At 37.2% G+C, this 13341-nt stretch overlaps 1 protein-coding gene across 2 annotated transcripts in view; it reads right to left on the reverse strand.

Annotated features, from left to right (window-relative positions):
* IFT80 (intraflagellar transport 80) overlaps positions 1–13341 on the reverse strand; it is a 164846-nt gene that overhangs the window by 82774 nt on the left and 68731 nt on the right. For both annotated transcript variants that reach the window (XM_054040369.1, XM_054040370.1), the window contains 3 exons: positions 11688–11797; positions 7817–7906; positions 4343–4480 (listed from right to left, as the gene is read on the reverse strand). In XM_054040369.1, the coding sequence (XP_053896344.1) occupies positions 4343–4480; positions 7817–7906; positions 11688–11797 (338 nt within the window). The remainder of the gene's footprint in view (positions 1–4342; positions 4481–7816; positions 7907–11687; positions 11798–13341) is intronic.

Below are 13341 nucleotides of genomic sequence, written 5' to 3' on the forward strand. Positions count from 1 at the left end.
TATTGATGTATTTATACCAGTTAAAGCCCTAGAGTAGTCACGGTTTTACTAGTATAAGGCACTTTCTATTTCTCTTCACTGAACTTGAATAAATTACACTAGTATAAAGCCTGGTCTACACTTAAAAGTTTTGTTTGCATAGCTATGACTGTTAAAATTGGAGTGGGGTCTGTGGGGGAATCTAACCAAAAGTCTTAGTTTAGATGCAGATATACCAGCAAAAAAAGAGCTTTTGATAGTATAACTTATTTTGTTCAGGGAACTGGTATGAACTATACCAGTACAAGAACTCTTTCTAGTGTAGACAACGCCTAAGCACTTTTACTGTATAACTATGTCTATACTAGGGGAGTTTGTTTGCTTCAATTATGATGAAAGTTAAAACTGCAAAACTCATAAATGTAGACAAGGCCCTAGCTTAAAATAAAAAAGTAAGATGTAACTAACTCATTTGACCTGAGAATTTACATCTTAGCACCTTATTCATATTCCTCACAGAATCTATTAGTCCTGTATATTCAACGGAATAAGTCACTTGTCAGTGGATCAAATTTCTTTCCCAGCTTTAAGATTTTTTTGTATATATTAAGATTATAGTGTGTGGATAGATCTTAATTAGGTTTATTTATATCTGATATTTACAAGGTAAAAGCAGAGGCCATTCACTGAAAACATGGTACATTATGTCTACTTTCAAGTAACCCAGCAAGTTTGGGAGGGACAAGGTTTGATATTTGAGTGTGTATACATACACATTTTTCAATCTGTATAGTATTTTTGTATTTTAAATTCAAAGAGCATTTATATACCATAAATACCATAAAGTAAAATATTAACACAAAATCACTGGTGGAAACTGGGAAGAATTTAACAGATGCATATTTCTGCTGTTTGATTTATATAAATATTTATTAATCAGCAAGTTTAATTTTTAATGCTAGACATTATTTTTGATTTAGCACCAACTATTAAGAAAGCTTCTGGTCAGGTCAAGGACATGTCTCCCACTAACACAGATAGTCTGTGTTTGTTAAGGGAATTCACCTTCTTAACTCATCTTACTGACCCTTCTTCTCAAATTGGTACTGATATTAAGTGACACAATGTTTTAAACAGTGATAGACCAGTCTGTTTCTAGAGCTAGGTTTGTAGAATACTGTATCATGTCACAGTGACAGTTTTTAAAGATTATTATAAACAATAAAGCATAGTATTTTCTGAGGAAGGAAATGATATAAGCTGATACATTTTTTCAAAACCAAACCAAACCAACAAACAAAAATTTGGCCATGAAGTCTTTGCAGTTGCTAAGGTACGCGTTCAACCCTACTGAGTTCTGAAGAAATCCTCTACATAACTGATTCATCCTCCAGACTATCATGGTGCCAGAGTCAAAATAGTTCAAGAAAATAAGACATCAGAACTTCTTAGCAGTGTTGCTTTCTACATGCCTAGCCCTTAGCGTTCTTAATCCCATATTTGTGCTTGTACAGCATGCCTTTCAATTGCTTGTTCTAATGATAGATAAAATAAACATTCTGTTCAAAATTAGAAATAGAAAAGAACAAGTTGTGTTCAGGCTACTGTATATAAGTAATAATATTAAGAAACTTGTTAAAAATTGTACAATCTTATATGCTGTACCTACTCCTAAAACTATTTTATTCCAATACAACTACAATATTTTTTGACAAAGCAAAGGCCTAGAGGTAAGCAGGGAAGTTGTATACCAGGATCTACTTTTCTTAAATAGGACAACTTATATTGGGAATACCATTAAACAACATAATTTGCAAACATACATTTTTTTAAATTACTGAAACCTTAGTCTACTTTGGATTCTTTGTGGCCAATATGCAATCCTCATCACGTCTGAAAATGCGAACAATATTCTTAGAGAAGAGAGAATATTTCTTACCTGGAATTCAGCTTCTTGAAAGAATCATCTTACAGGAGTCTCACTCTTAGGCTTTTCTCCCAATAACAAACAGGGCAGAACTTCCTGAGCTCAATATATTTTTTAACCCTAGGGCAGTGGTAATTGTGGCCTGCAAGCTATCCAACCTCCACATGTGGACCAACCCCACACACACACACTCCAAAACCTTCCAGTGAGTTCCTAAATTGCATGGGAAAGAAGAGCTCCCCAAAATAAACCGTTCGAAAAAAATTGTACCATCAAAACTCCAACAAAACAAAAACAAAAACACCCACCATTTAACGAAACAAAACAAATCAAAAACCAAAAAAACCTCCTACAGAAAATACACCAGAATCTGAGGGGAGGCAGGAGGGTGAATGTGAGAGAGAAAAAGAATACTGTCTAATAATATCTTCAAAGAGGCAGAATTACAAGTGAGCAATTTTCCTTTCTTTAAAGATAATCACCACCAGATTCTTGTTCATGAAGAGTAAGTAGCTCAAGGGATTTCTAAAAACAAGAATGATAAAACATAGAAACAAGCAGCAAGAAAAGGCAAATCAACCTCAGCTTCAAACCTGAAGGATCAGCCTAGTTTAGTCATCACAAACTGCTTCCATCCAGATTCTAAACACATACTGCTTCCATCCAGATTCTAAAAATGCAGCACCAGACCAGATAGGGGAATATGGTGATTGTTTTGGATTTGCTTGGCGTGAAGGACTATAGCAGAGATATGTCAAAAAGTCAATGTCTCTCTCTTTGTGCCACCTACGCTCAGTACTTTTGTAGAGGAAATGCCTCATCAAAACAGTTGAATTTCAGTACTAGCGTCTTGATGCATCAATATACTCAGAGCAAATCATTAGTGTATTTCAGAGAACTCTGCTTCAACACAGGTAGTTCAATTCACTTCAAGATAACTGATGAAGTGGATCTGCTGGCCCTATGGGAAAGCTGTGTCTGTGCTGACAAGAGTGGGGCCAACAAAGACTCAGAATGCTCTGCTTGAAGGAGCAAGCCTCTGGAGATAACTGCAGAATGGACATATAGGAGTCTCTCAAGGGTACCTAGAAGGATTTTGTGTGTTCCTCAGGAAACTTGATGGCTCTAGGTAACATTTCAAGGCACACCTCACATTTATACACATCTTACTCAACTCCAAGGCAGAGGATGCAGAAGTCAAACGCATTCATGATTGACATCCTTTGGCCTAACTGACATTTCTTGAAGGTTCTTACCTCCTTTAGGATTAAAGGAGAGGTTGGCTTGCTGAAATAAAGAAATGTGTGAAAAAATGTCTTTAGACACTTACTTGGCATTTCAAACTTCCAAATCAATGTGCCAAAAACTATCTCAAAGCACTAGCAGAATGTGCTCATGTGTTGGAAGAGTGTGCCAAAGCAAGTGTAGAGTGCAGTGTGAAGAAAATCAAAATGTGTTCTGATGAAAATGCCCCAAAATTCTACAAGCTTTGAAGTGTCAAACTCAGAGAAGTGATAAAACGCCATCAAGAAAAGAGGGATAGGGAGTAAAACAAGAATCCCAACTCATTTAAGTCTGATGCAATGCGATGGGTTGGCAAGAACTTTCAACAAAATGCTGCAGATCGACAAAGACAATCTTGTCAATCAGTGCTCTGGAGTTATCTAGTCTAAAATACCAAAGAAGCGACATGAAACTGAATTAAGTTAAGTTTTAACAGGAGACTAACCAAAAAACTAGGTCAACAACAAGAACAAAATACCTGAAGAGAAAAGCTGAAAGTCAAAAAAACAGACTACAATTGTCTGATGAAAGTCGGGGACAGCTCCTTCAGAGACTTCAGTCTTTGACCATAGTTGAGATAATGGTTAGAAGATTCTAGAGGGTGAGGCAGCAGCAGCTGATGGATGCACAAGGGGCTGAGATGAGGGAGAACTTCCACATGCTGGCTACTACTACAACCACTAATTCTGTGAGACAAACCCTTTTATCTAGAGAAGTTCTTCTGTCTAGCTATGGAAGAATGAGAAGCAAGAGTGAAACTCCAGTGTAGATGGTATCTTTAAAGGATAAATAATAAGAATTATACACTGATCTGGTAAAGAATCTGCAAAATATAATTGTGAAGCATAAATTAATGAAGATGTAACAACCAAACGTGTGAAGAAAGAAGGGCAAAATATGATAGAACTAGTTGACCCTGCACAAAACTGTAAAGTGTTCATAAGGCACCATTAAATACAGAGACAAATGCATCAAACAGACTAAGGAGACAATCACTCAGCCAGAAGCACCCAGGGGAAAGATACTAAAAAGCCAGGCCTATTCTCTACAAATGAAAATATGTTTATACGTGTGTATTCTCTGGAATATTTACTATATTTTTAATAAATTTGCATAACACTACATCTCTTCTTTGTCAGAGCTGTTACTTACCCCAGTTTTATCACATAGGCGCAAAGTATGAAAAGACCCCACAGCAAATAATTCTCCATCCGGAGCCCAGGCAACAGATGTTATAGGATAATCATGAGGCTGAGAGCTGTACAGTAGACGACCATAACTATCCCACACCTCAGAAAGAAAAAATAAATTACAGTCTGAATTTATTTTGGACATATTTTATTTTTGAGGCATCATTCTTTTTATTTTGGACTTCTTATTTTAGAGGAATCATTTCCTCAGTTGAAAATATTTTTAAATTGTAGAAATATGTTTATTTTTTAAACAAATTGCGACATTAAAAAAAGATATCTAATGCATTTAACAGTTGGATTTGTGTGTGTGTGTGTGTGTATTCACAATATAACAGCTGGGCCCAATCCTGCATTCTTTGCATGCCCAAATCTCCCAATGAAGTCAAGTTTGGAAGTTTGGGCCCTTCTTTTGTGTATCATCTCAAGATTTTATAGCAACAAATACTCTGTAAAATCAGATTCCTATTTCTAAGTTATTCTAATGCATTCTCCTTCATCTATTTGGAAAACCAGCTCTCCACAAAAATAATTTTTACCTGAAGTCCGATTTTTGCTAAAATATGGGAAATATTATATTGATATCTGTATTGTGCACTATTAACTATGTGTTTCTTGGTGAATTACTGTATGTTTTTTCCTAGACCTGTATGTTTCCTAAATACTTTTGATCATTCTATTTGTATAGTAATATCAAATATAAAATCGCATGCACATCAACTATCAACAGCCAGTCAGCAATCAAGCCTGGGGACAGTGAACAGAATCTTTATGGCTGTATATTCTCACATGTCTCACAACCTGCTGAGGCCTAAAGGGGGGAGACTGTTTGTAACAACAACCCAAACTGAGGTATAGAAGAAATTATTTATGCAGAAAACTTAAAATGCTGTGGCATTCACTTCTGTAATGCAAAATAACTGTTACCTCAGTTTCATAATTCTTTATTTTTGTTGTAAACATTTTTCACCAATACAAGCAAGGGGATGCCAAATTTGTGTGGAACAAAGGTAACGTTGGGACTAAAATGAGTGATATCTTTTGAAATGGAAATATATACCTCTCACATATCTTTCATCTCATTTCCCAAGCTGTTCATGTGAGGTTTGAAGTAAGTGTAAGACTCTTACTGCTGAATCTTAAAACTATTAAAACTACAGTATTATTATTTTTCTTCATAAAAAAAGTTGATAATGAGGTTCTCAGTGTAATTTGGAAATCCTCCAATGACACTGCCAGTAGAATGCCAGCAAGAACACTTTATGCATTAGTAACTTATAAGTTTATAAAAGTTGTCATATTGATGAGTTTTTTCTATTAAATAATCAAAGTACAAATTAAGTTTTTATTAAAACTTATTATCTAGTTAAATGATAAAAATAACATTTTAACAGGTTTAAAGCTATTTCCAAAAACAGATCTTAGACTGACATGAAAAAAATGTGTTTTTGAAATGAGAGCAATTGCTACAAAAGTCCTTTTATTATTTTTCTTTTTTAAGTTTCTCTTTGCTCAGGCTGAGCTCTAATAATTTGTGTAGGGCAGGAAAAATAGTTGAGGTTATATGGGGGTTGGCTAACTTATTTTAGACAAATGTTTTAGTTCCCCTTTCTCCCTTCTTTTTCTTTACAATTCACTGTCTTCTTAATGTATCTTGTTCTTTCTTCTTCTCAGTTCTCATTTCATACCGCTCAGTAAAATGTTCACGGAATATTGTTAACCCTCACTTCAATACAATGATAGTCACTTCTTTATAATTTTACTTCTATTTTCTCTTCTAAATATAGCAGATGAAATTTAAACTTTAACATTTCTTACATTTTCCACCAATTTTTCATATCAAATGACATTTCTTTGTATTTCAGACAAATGGTTCCTTAGAATGTGTGTTAACTATTTATGCTAAACAATTTGTTCCACCTTGCATTTAGCTGTGACACTCTGAGTACTTTTCTCAGATCTGAAGAAGAGTTCTGTGTAGCTCAAAAGCTTGTCACTTTCACCAACAAAAGTTGGTCCCACTCTGTCTCTTTAATTTCTTTATATAAAATTTGAACTTTGTACATTTTTATTTTGCTGTACAGTATGTTTATGAAAAAAATAAAATAAAACCAGAGTAATTAAAATCTACTGGCCCAATTCATACTCTCAAGAACCACATGGAGGGATCATCAACATGCAGATTTCCTCTTCTCCTGGATCTTTTACCATACCCTTCATCAGCTCACATTTCCCCAGTTTCCAGACCCTGCAATAGACTCACTACAGAATCCCCAGGTCCGTGCAGAAGGTAGAAGAGAACTTGGGGGAAGCTGGGAAGGTGAGAGTTGGCTGGGAACATGACTGCAATGGGGATAAAATGTACATCAGTCCCCCTCTTAGGAATTATTGGTGGAGGCCACATATTCCTCCTCCCCCAGGGACCTGGAGCAAACCATGCCAGGGAGGATGTATTTCCTGGGAAAGTATCTCTACTGGAGCTATGCTGGCAGGAAACCTGAATGGGGAAGGGTTGGTGGCTTTTGAAGGCTTATGGGGTCAGAGCAATAGCATGGGCAGAGGGTTTCTGTTAAAGATGGCCATTGGCCTCCTGTCAATTCCCAGGTATTTGCCAGGTCTGGGCAGATTATTTGCAGGTGGCAAACCTTGCCCTCCAACAGCATGATGCAGAGGGATCTCAGTGAGTTCCCTTATTCCACAGAGTGGATGATCTGGGCCATTATAACTAGTATATTATCAGGGAGTCCATTCATAGTATGCACTGATCTGAGAGAAGATTTAAACAGAAAGACTATATAATTCAAAAGATTTTTTTTAAATCACAGCACATAAATGAGAGACTGTTAGAATTCAGATACCAACTAATTAAAGTAAGTTCACAATTAAGGAGGAAAACATAACATGCACCCTCTATTACTGACAGAGAACAGTGTGCCATCTATACAATTTTCCTAAGGATCCCACCTGTATTTAGGTAACAAGACAAACTGTGTTTCCCCTTTAATTGTAATTTCTTTACTTTTCTCAGTTCATATCTTAATCTTAATATTCCTTCAGCAGCTAGGGCTTGTCTACCGGGTACAGAAATGCACACTAGAGGGGTGCAAAGTGTAGAGTGCTCTAAAGTGTTGTGCTCTAATTGTGCCGTGTAAACCCTGCTGTTGCGGTCTAAAAGGTACCTAGCAAGCGCTGATGTAGTCCCATTTGAAACAGTACTATATTAACATGTGCTAGGAATCTCTTCGTTCAGTGTAGCTGCCATTTCCTGAAAACTTTCAAATTGCACTGAAATTTTTCTATCTAATTGGATTTGAGTTTGAAAGGTCTTGGGAAGGTTGGAGAAAGTCAGTAGTGCCTAGTATTGTTACTCAGTTGCTGCTTTAAATATTTATTTAAATAATTTAATCCACTGTAATTAAAGTTAAACAATACACACCTTATATTTACAGTCTTCACCAGCAGATAGGATAAGGTCATTGACTGAGTTCCAATCGAGTTTTAAAATAACTCCATCATGGGCTTTCCACTGACAGGAAAAGAAATAAATTAAGTATACATTTAAATCTAGCAATTACTTTTACTATTATTTTTAGTACTTATTGTTTTTTATTCTGGTAACATTTATAGGCCCCAGTCAGGATCAGGTTCCAATTGTGCTTAGCACTGTACAAACACAGCAGACATGGTCTCTTCCTGCAGAGACTTACAATTTAATTTAACATAACACACAATAAAGGGGAGTGAGGAGAAGGGTAATAATGAGGTTATGCACTTATATTATGTCTAAGAATCTCCACAATTTGAATGTTCCAAACTACAATAGGATTTTTTTAAATTTATTTTTAAAGCCACTGCATCTTCCTTCTTTTTTTATAAAAAAATTGAAGCCTATTTCTGTTTATTTGAAATTTCTGGGTTTTTTATTTTAAACCTCTGCTTGTTACTATTTAGGCCTCTCCTAATTTTTTTCAACAGTGGTTTATATCTGTTCTTTCATCTTTTTAAACATGGATCAATTTCTATTTCTTAAACTCCATTTAAACTAAAAAAAGCCATTTATTTGTGTCCCCACTTCCCTTAAAATATCATTTCCCACTCATTTTTACTGCTTACTTCTATCTTTATTGAGACTATTAACATGACATGTTAATATATAAGGTAAACGCTACATAACTATTTATACCTCATAGATTCTTGAGCCCGAAGACTGGCCATATTACTGATATCTTACTAGTGAAACAGCTTTTAACATGCCTCTCAAATCTCTTCCAACAACATAAAGCTCCCATTTCCATCTCTGACAGGTACTAGTAAAAATGGTCAAAATTTCAATTATAATTTTTTTCTGGTTTATTTTAATCCACTTTCAAAGTGGATTAAGCTAAATTGAAAAAAGGCACTCTTATTCCAAAATAAGTGTTTCTGCACATGGAGTTATTCCTGAATAGCTGTTTCCGAATATCTATTTCAGAATCTCCATGTATAGACAAGGTCTTGTTTACTAAATGCTATTCAATTTCAGATCCTGTTCTAAAGACAAAATTAAAAACGTACTAATGGGATTTTCTACCACAAACATCACTATAGTATTTAAATGTTTCACAAACATAAATTAATTTATTTTCACAATACTCCAGCGAGAGAAGGAGGTATCATAATCCCCATTTTACTGATAGGGAACTGAGCCATGGGTTAAGGTCAAAAGGTCCACTAAATTTGGTTGCCAAATTTGAGACTCCTAGAACCTGATTTTTCGGAGTACTCAGTATTATATAGCACTTAATATGTTCAACGTTTTTTGCATATTTACTGGTAATTCAATTGTAGCTGTGAATGCTCAGTACTTCTGAATCAGACCTCTAGGTCTCAAGTCAGACACACACACAAAAAGAGGAACACACAATTAGTGACCACCTGTGAAACATTTGGTTTAAGTGACTTGCCAAGCATCATAGAAGAACTCTGTGGCAAAGATAACCATAACCACAAGACCATCCCTTCTCTTGAGTCCTCTGCCTCATTATTATACACCTTCCAACTTTTGTAACAAATGAAGCAGGGGTCTTATAGAAAACTATACAACCCTGATTCATCCCCAGAGCAGGTCTACCCTGTGCACTGAATGAAACCCTGGTCCCGTCAAAAAAATAGTAAGGGATCATGTAATTGAAGACTGTATCCTAATGCATATGCACAAAAGGGACAAATTAAGGTTGCACAGGTAACCTTAACTTTCATACTCCCTAGCTTTTGAGTTCTTGACTTTGCAATTTTAGTAATGTTCTTTTAATATAGGTGGTATGTCTGGCTGAATGAAAGAAGGAGATTTTCTTAGTTTTTACAAAAGTAAACTAAAGAACCAGACATTTAATCACGTGGCATCATAAAGACACCCACAAGGGTTATCAGCAGGTTTGGAACCTTTAGTTCAACTGCAGAAACCTCTATCATTTGAGCTGAGTAACTTATAGCAATCATATGTTGTTATCCTCTATGCAGACCAGCAGTAGAGGAGGGTGACATACATTCTTCCTGTGGGTTTCAGATATTTGATGACAGCAGAGGAATGATGAGACTCAGGAAGATTGGGTTCCATTCCAGGCTCTGGAGGGGAGTGTGCTCTAGTGAGCACATTCTTCCATCCATTTCCCCCACCCCAGCTTGACCCCTTTTGTCCCATCCCCTCCAATGTTTTCTCTGTCCCAGTCCTGCCTCTTCCCAACCCATGGTTCCTTGTCACAGCCCCATTCTCTTCACATAGTCAGTCCAGTGTTCACTCCTCAGGCCTCTCATCTCAATCTCCTTGTCCAGTCAATTCCATTCCTCTTGCCACTTCCATTTCTTGTTTCTCCTCTTCCCCATCTCCAGTCAGCCTCTAGTCCCAGTCTCCCCTCTTGGCTCCTATATATAGAGTCCTACGCGGATACAAATTTATACCCGTGGATGTGGGTATCCGCGGTACTACAAGGCTCTTCCGGGAACCGCAGCAGCGAAAGGAGCAGAACATGGGGCCGCCGCTCCTAGGAACCAGTGTCCCGCGCCAGCAGCTCCTCTGGCGCAGCTGTACTGCCCCCAGCCCCGCCCAATGGGGCGGGCACCATGGTCACCGGCAGCTGTCCCTGGTCGCACTCTTGTGTTCAAGCGGTGTGCATGCTCCCAGACAGGAGACGCAGACAGCTGCATGGCAGGGCTGGGAGCAGTACAGCTGTGCCAGAGGAGCTGCTGGTGTGGGGTGCTGGCTCCTGGGAGCGGCAGCCCCACATTCTGCTCCTTTCACCACTGCAGTTCCCGGGAGAGCCATGCGGTTCCGTGGATATAAATTTGTATCTGCGCAGGGCTCTACCTATATATTAGCTCCACCACAAGACTGGATCTTATCTCTTCTGCATTTGAATCAAGCAGTTTCCTCCTCTACGCTGACTAGGCCCAGAAGGGGGACAATAAATTCCCCTCCCTGCTTTCAATTTAGTGCCTGGCTCTGTGCACAATTGCAGGGAGAGTCCTGATCAGTCTCAGGCTGGGTATGCTCAGCATAGACAGAATCTTTAGGGAATTTACCTATGAAGCTCTAGCAGGTCTTGAGTGAATATGTGCGAAGTGCTATTTTTCATATGCTTATAACTCAGCCATATTTGGATGGATCTTCACAAAGACAATAAAAGGCATATACCTGACACAAAGGCTACCGCCTTCCAAATTTCAATTCCCCCTTCCAAAACAAGTGGGCACTGAAGCATCTCAAAGAAAAAGTTACCAAATTTTTTAATATGTGCAAAACAACATATTTTCCCTAGCCAGAAATGAAATTTTCCAAAATTCTGTAACCCAAATGGTTAAGGTTTGGCTACTATATAAGCAACTCAAAACAATCTAATAATGGAAAGTGGCAAGCAACCTTAATAACAGGCAGTGCTACCACCTATAATATTACAGTCAAAATAAATTTTGAATTTTGACTAAATAAAGGACATATATAAATGGCCCAAGCAAGGTACGGCTTGCTATGAAAGCTTCACAACACATCTTCACCAATACATTTCAGTCTTGGTTTGCAGCACATCTATAATTCCAGGCCTCAATCCTGCAGATTTATATGCAAGCTTTACTTTAGGAACTGTGAGTAATCCCACTGGCTTCCTTGCAGGATTGGAGCCCTAGTCTTTATTCTTTCTAGTTTTTATTTAATTTTAGTTTAAAAATTCTGCCCATACCAAATTGTGTAGTGGTTTAGTTGTATAACTTATATGAAACTTTATATCACTTGTAAAATATCACTGAAGCCTATGTAAATTTTATATTAATGATACCTGTAAAACTTTAGCATTTGGTTGAAGAGGTTTAATAATCAGCTGCTTCCCTGATGTATAGAGAACCTTTTCTGAATCGGGGCCCCATGCTACTGAGTAAACTGGTGTTCCTATAGAAAGAAAGAAAAAATTGTATCTTATACGATGATTTGAAAAACACATGCAGAAATTATTAAAGGCACTTAAAATGATTAAGAAAACGAAATGTTGCTGAAACATTTGGAATTTTTATATACTGAAGAGATAAAACAGAGCTGTTTTAATACTGCTAGCAGAAATAATTTCAATATATTTACTAAATACCTTATTGATATTTAAGAACAACTGTGGTGCTAACCAGCACAATTTAACAAGGCAAATATACCTGCTTCTATTGGTGATTCTACTGGGTGGCTACAGGAGTGAAGATGAATCCAGTAGGCTAACTCTTACAAGTTTTTAAAAGATGCAAGCAGGGACCTTACAAAGAAGGACATCTCTCCACTTTTTCTGTCCAGCCGGCAGCTCTTTAGAGAATTATCTCTCTGCTCCCATCAGCTGGGCTAATTGCTGCCATGGGAAGAGGTTATAGATGACTACTACCTGGTTGGTGCGGGAGAGAGAAAACTGTCCTCCAGCTAAAAAGAGTGGGAGGAGACCATCCTCTGTCCCTCAAACTAACTTAACTGCAGCCCTGGCCATGTTTAGTGGCTTCCACGATAGTGCACACCGCCACAGAAGCAGTGATGTCATCAACATCTAAAGAAATCGTCTGGCCCCTGAGGAAGTGAAAAATGTATGGTGAAATTCTGGCAAGATTGTCATCTGATGGTTGTACATTGGCTTATGTGGAATGAATTATTGGTCTCATTTCAATTTCAAGTATACAGGTGCCCAAGTCACTTTTAGCTCTAAATGGCATCCTTGAAAGCAGGCTTATCAAAGGTCAAAGATTAAATGGGTATGAAAATTGAACTGTTATTATTTTTAATCACATTTGTATACATACGACTTTGTGGACAAATGCAGTCCCTGCCCCTTATGGTTTACAGTCTGAATTTAAACATGACTTGACAACTACTGACAAATAATGAGGCTTCAGAAGGGAGGGCACAGAATACAATGATAAGATTAGGTTGTTGCTTTGGTTATCCATGTGCCCATCTTGATGGTTCTGTGTTTTATAAAATGTTTTGTTGGCTTATTTATTGACTAGCTACAGAAAGTTGTGATGGGAGACTACTTCTCATCTGCCGGGTATGGTCCATATTGATCAGATCCAGAACACTGGTGGGGTGATAGTAGGAGAGCTTATACTGCCACTGTCCAAGCTATATACACTGTATATTCTGTAGAAATATGTGGAAGTTTCAATCTTCAGGTTTATGAGTCTGGTGTCTTTCACCAGTGGTGAATTCATTTAATTTTTAAAAAATCCTGATGCAGCGCCATATAGGTTGTTAAATATTATAAAATCAAGACATATGTCCTTGCAAGGTCAATGATTAACATAATTCATTTAAAGTGAAATCCTGTCCCACTGACTTCAATGGACATCTTGCCATTGATTTCAATCTGGAGTTGAACCACAGACCTAGTCATGAAAAGCTTTGTATTCCATTATTACTAATATCCTGGTGCACCTGCATTATTCTTTATCAAATGTTTAAACATA

The sequence above is a fragment of the Malaclemys terrapin genome, chromosome 9 (assembly GCF_027887155.1).
Source record: "Malaclemys terrapin pileata isolate rMalTer1 chromosome 9, rMalTer1.hap1, whole genome shotgun sequence".
Taxonomy (NCBI): domain Eukaryota; kingdom Metazoa; phylum Chordata; order Testudines; family Emydidae; genus Malaclemys; species Malaclemys terrapin.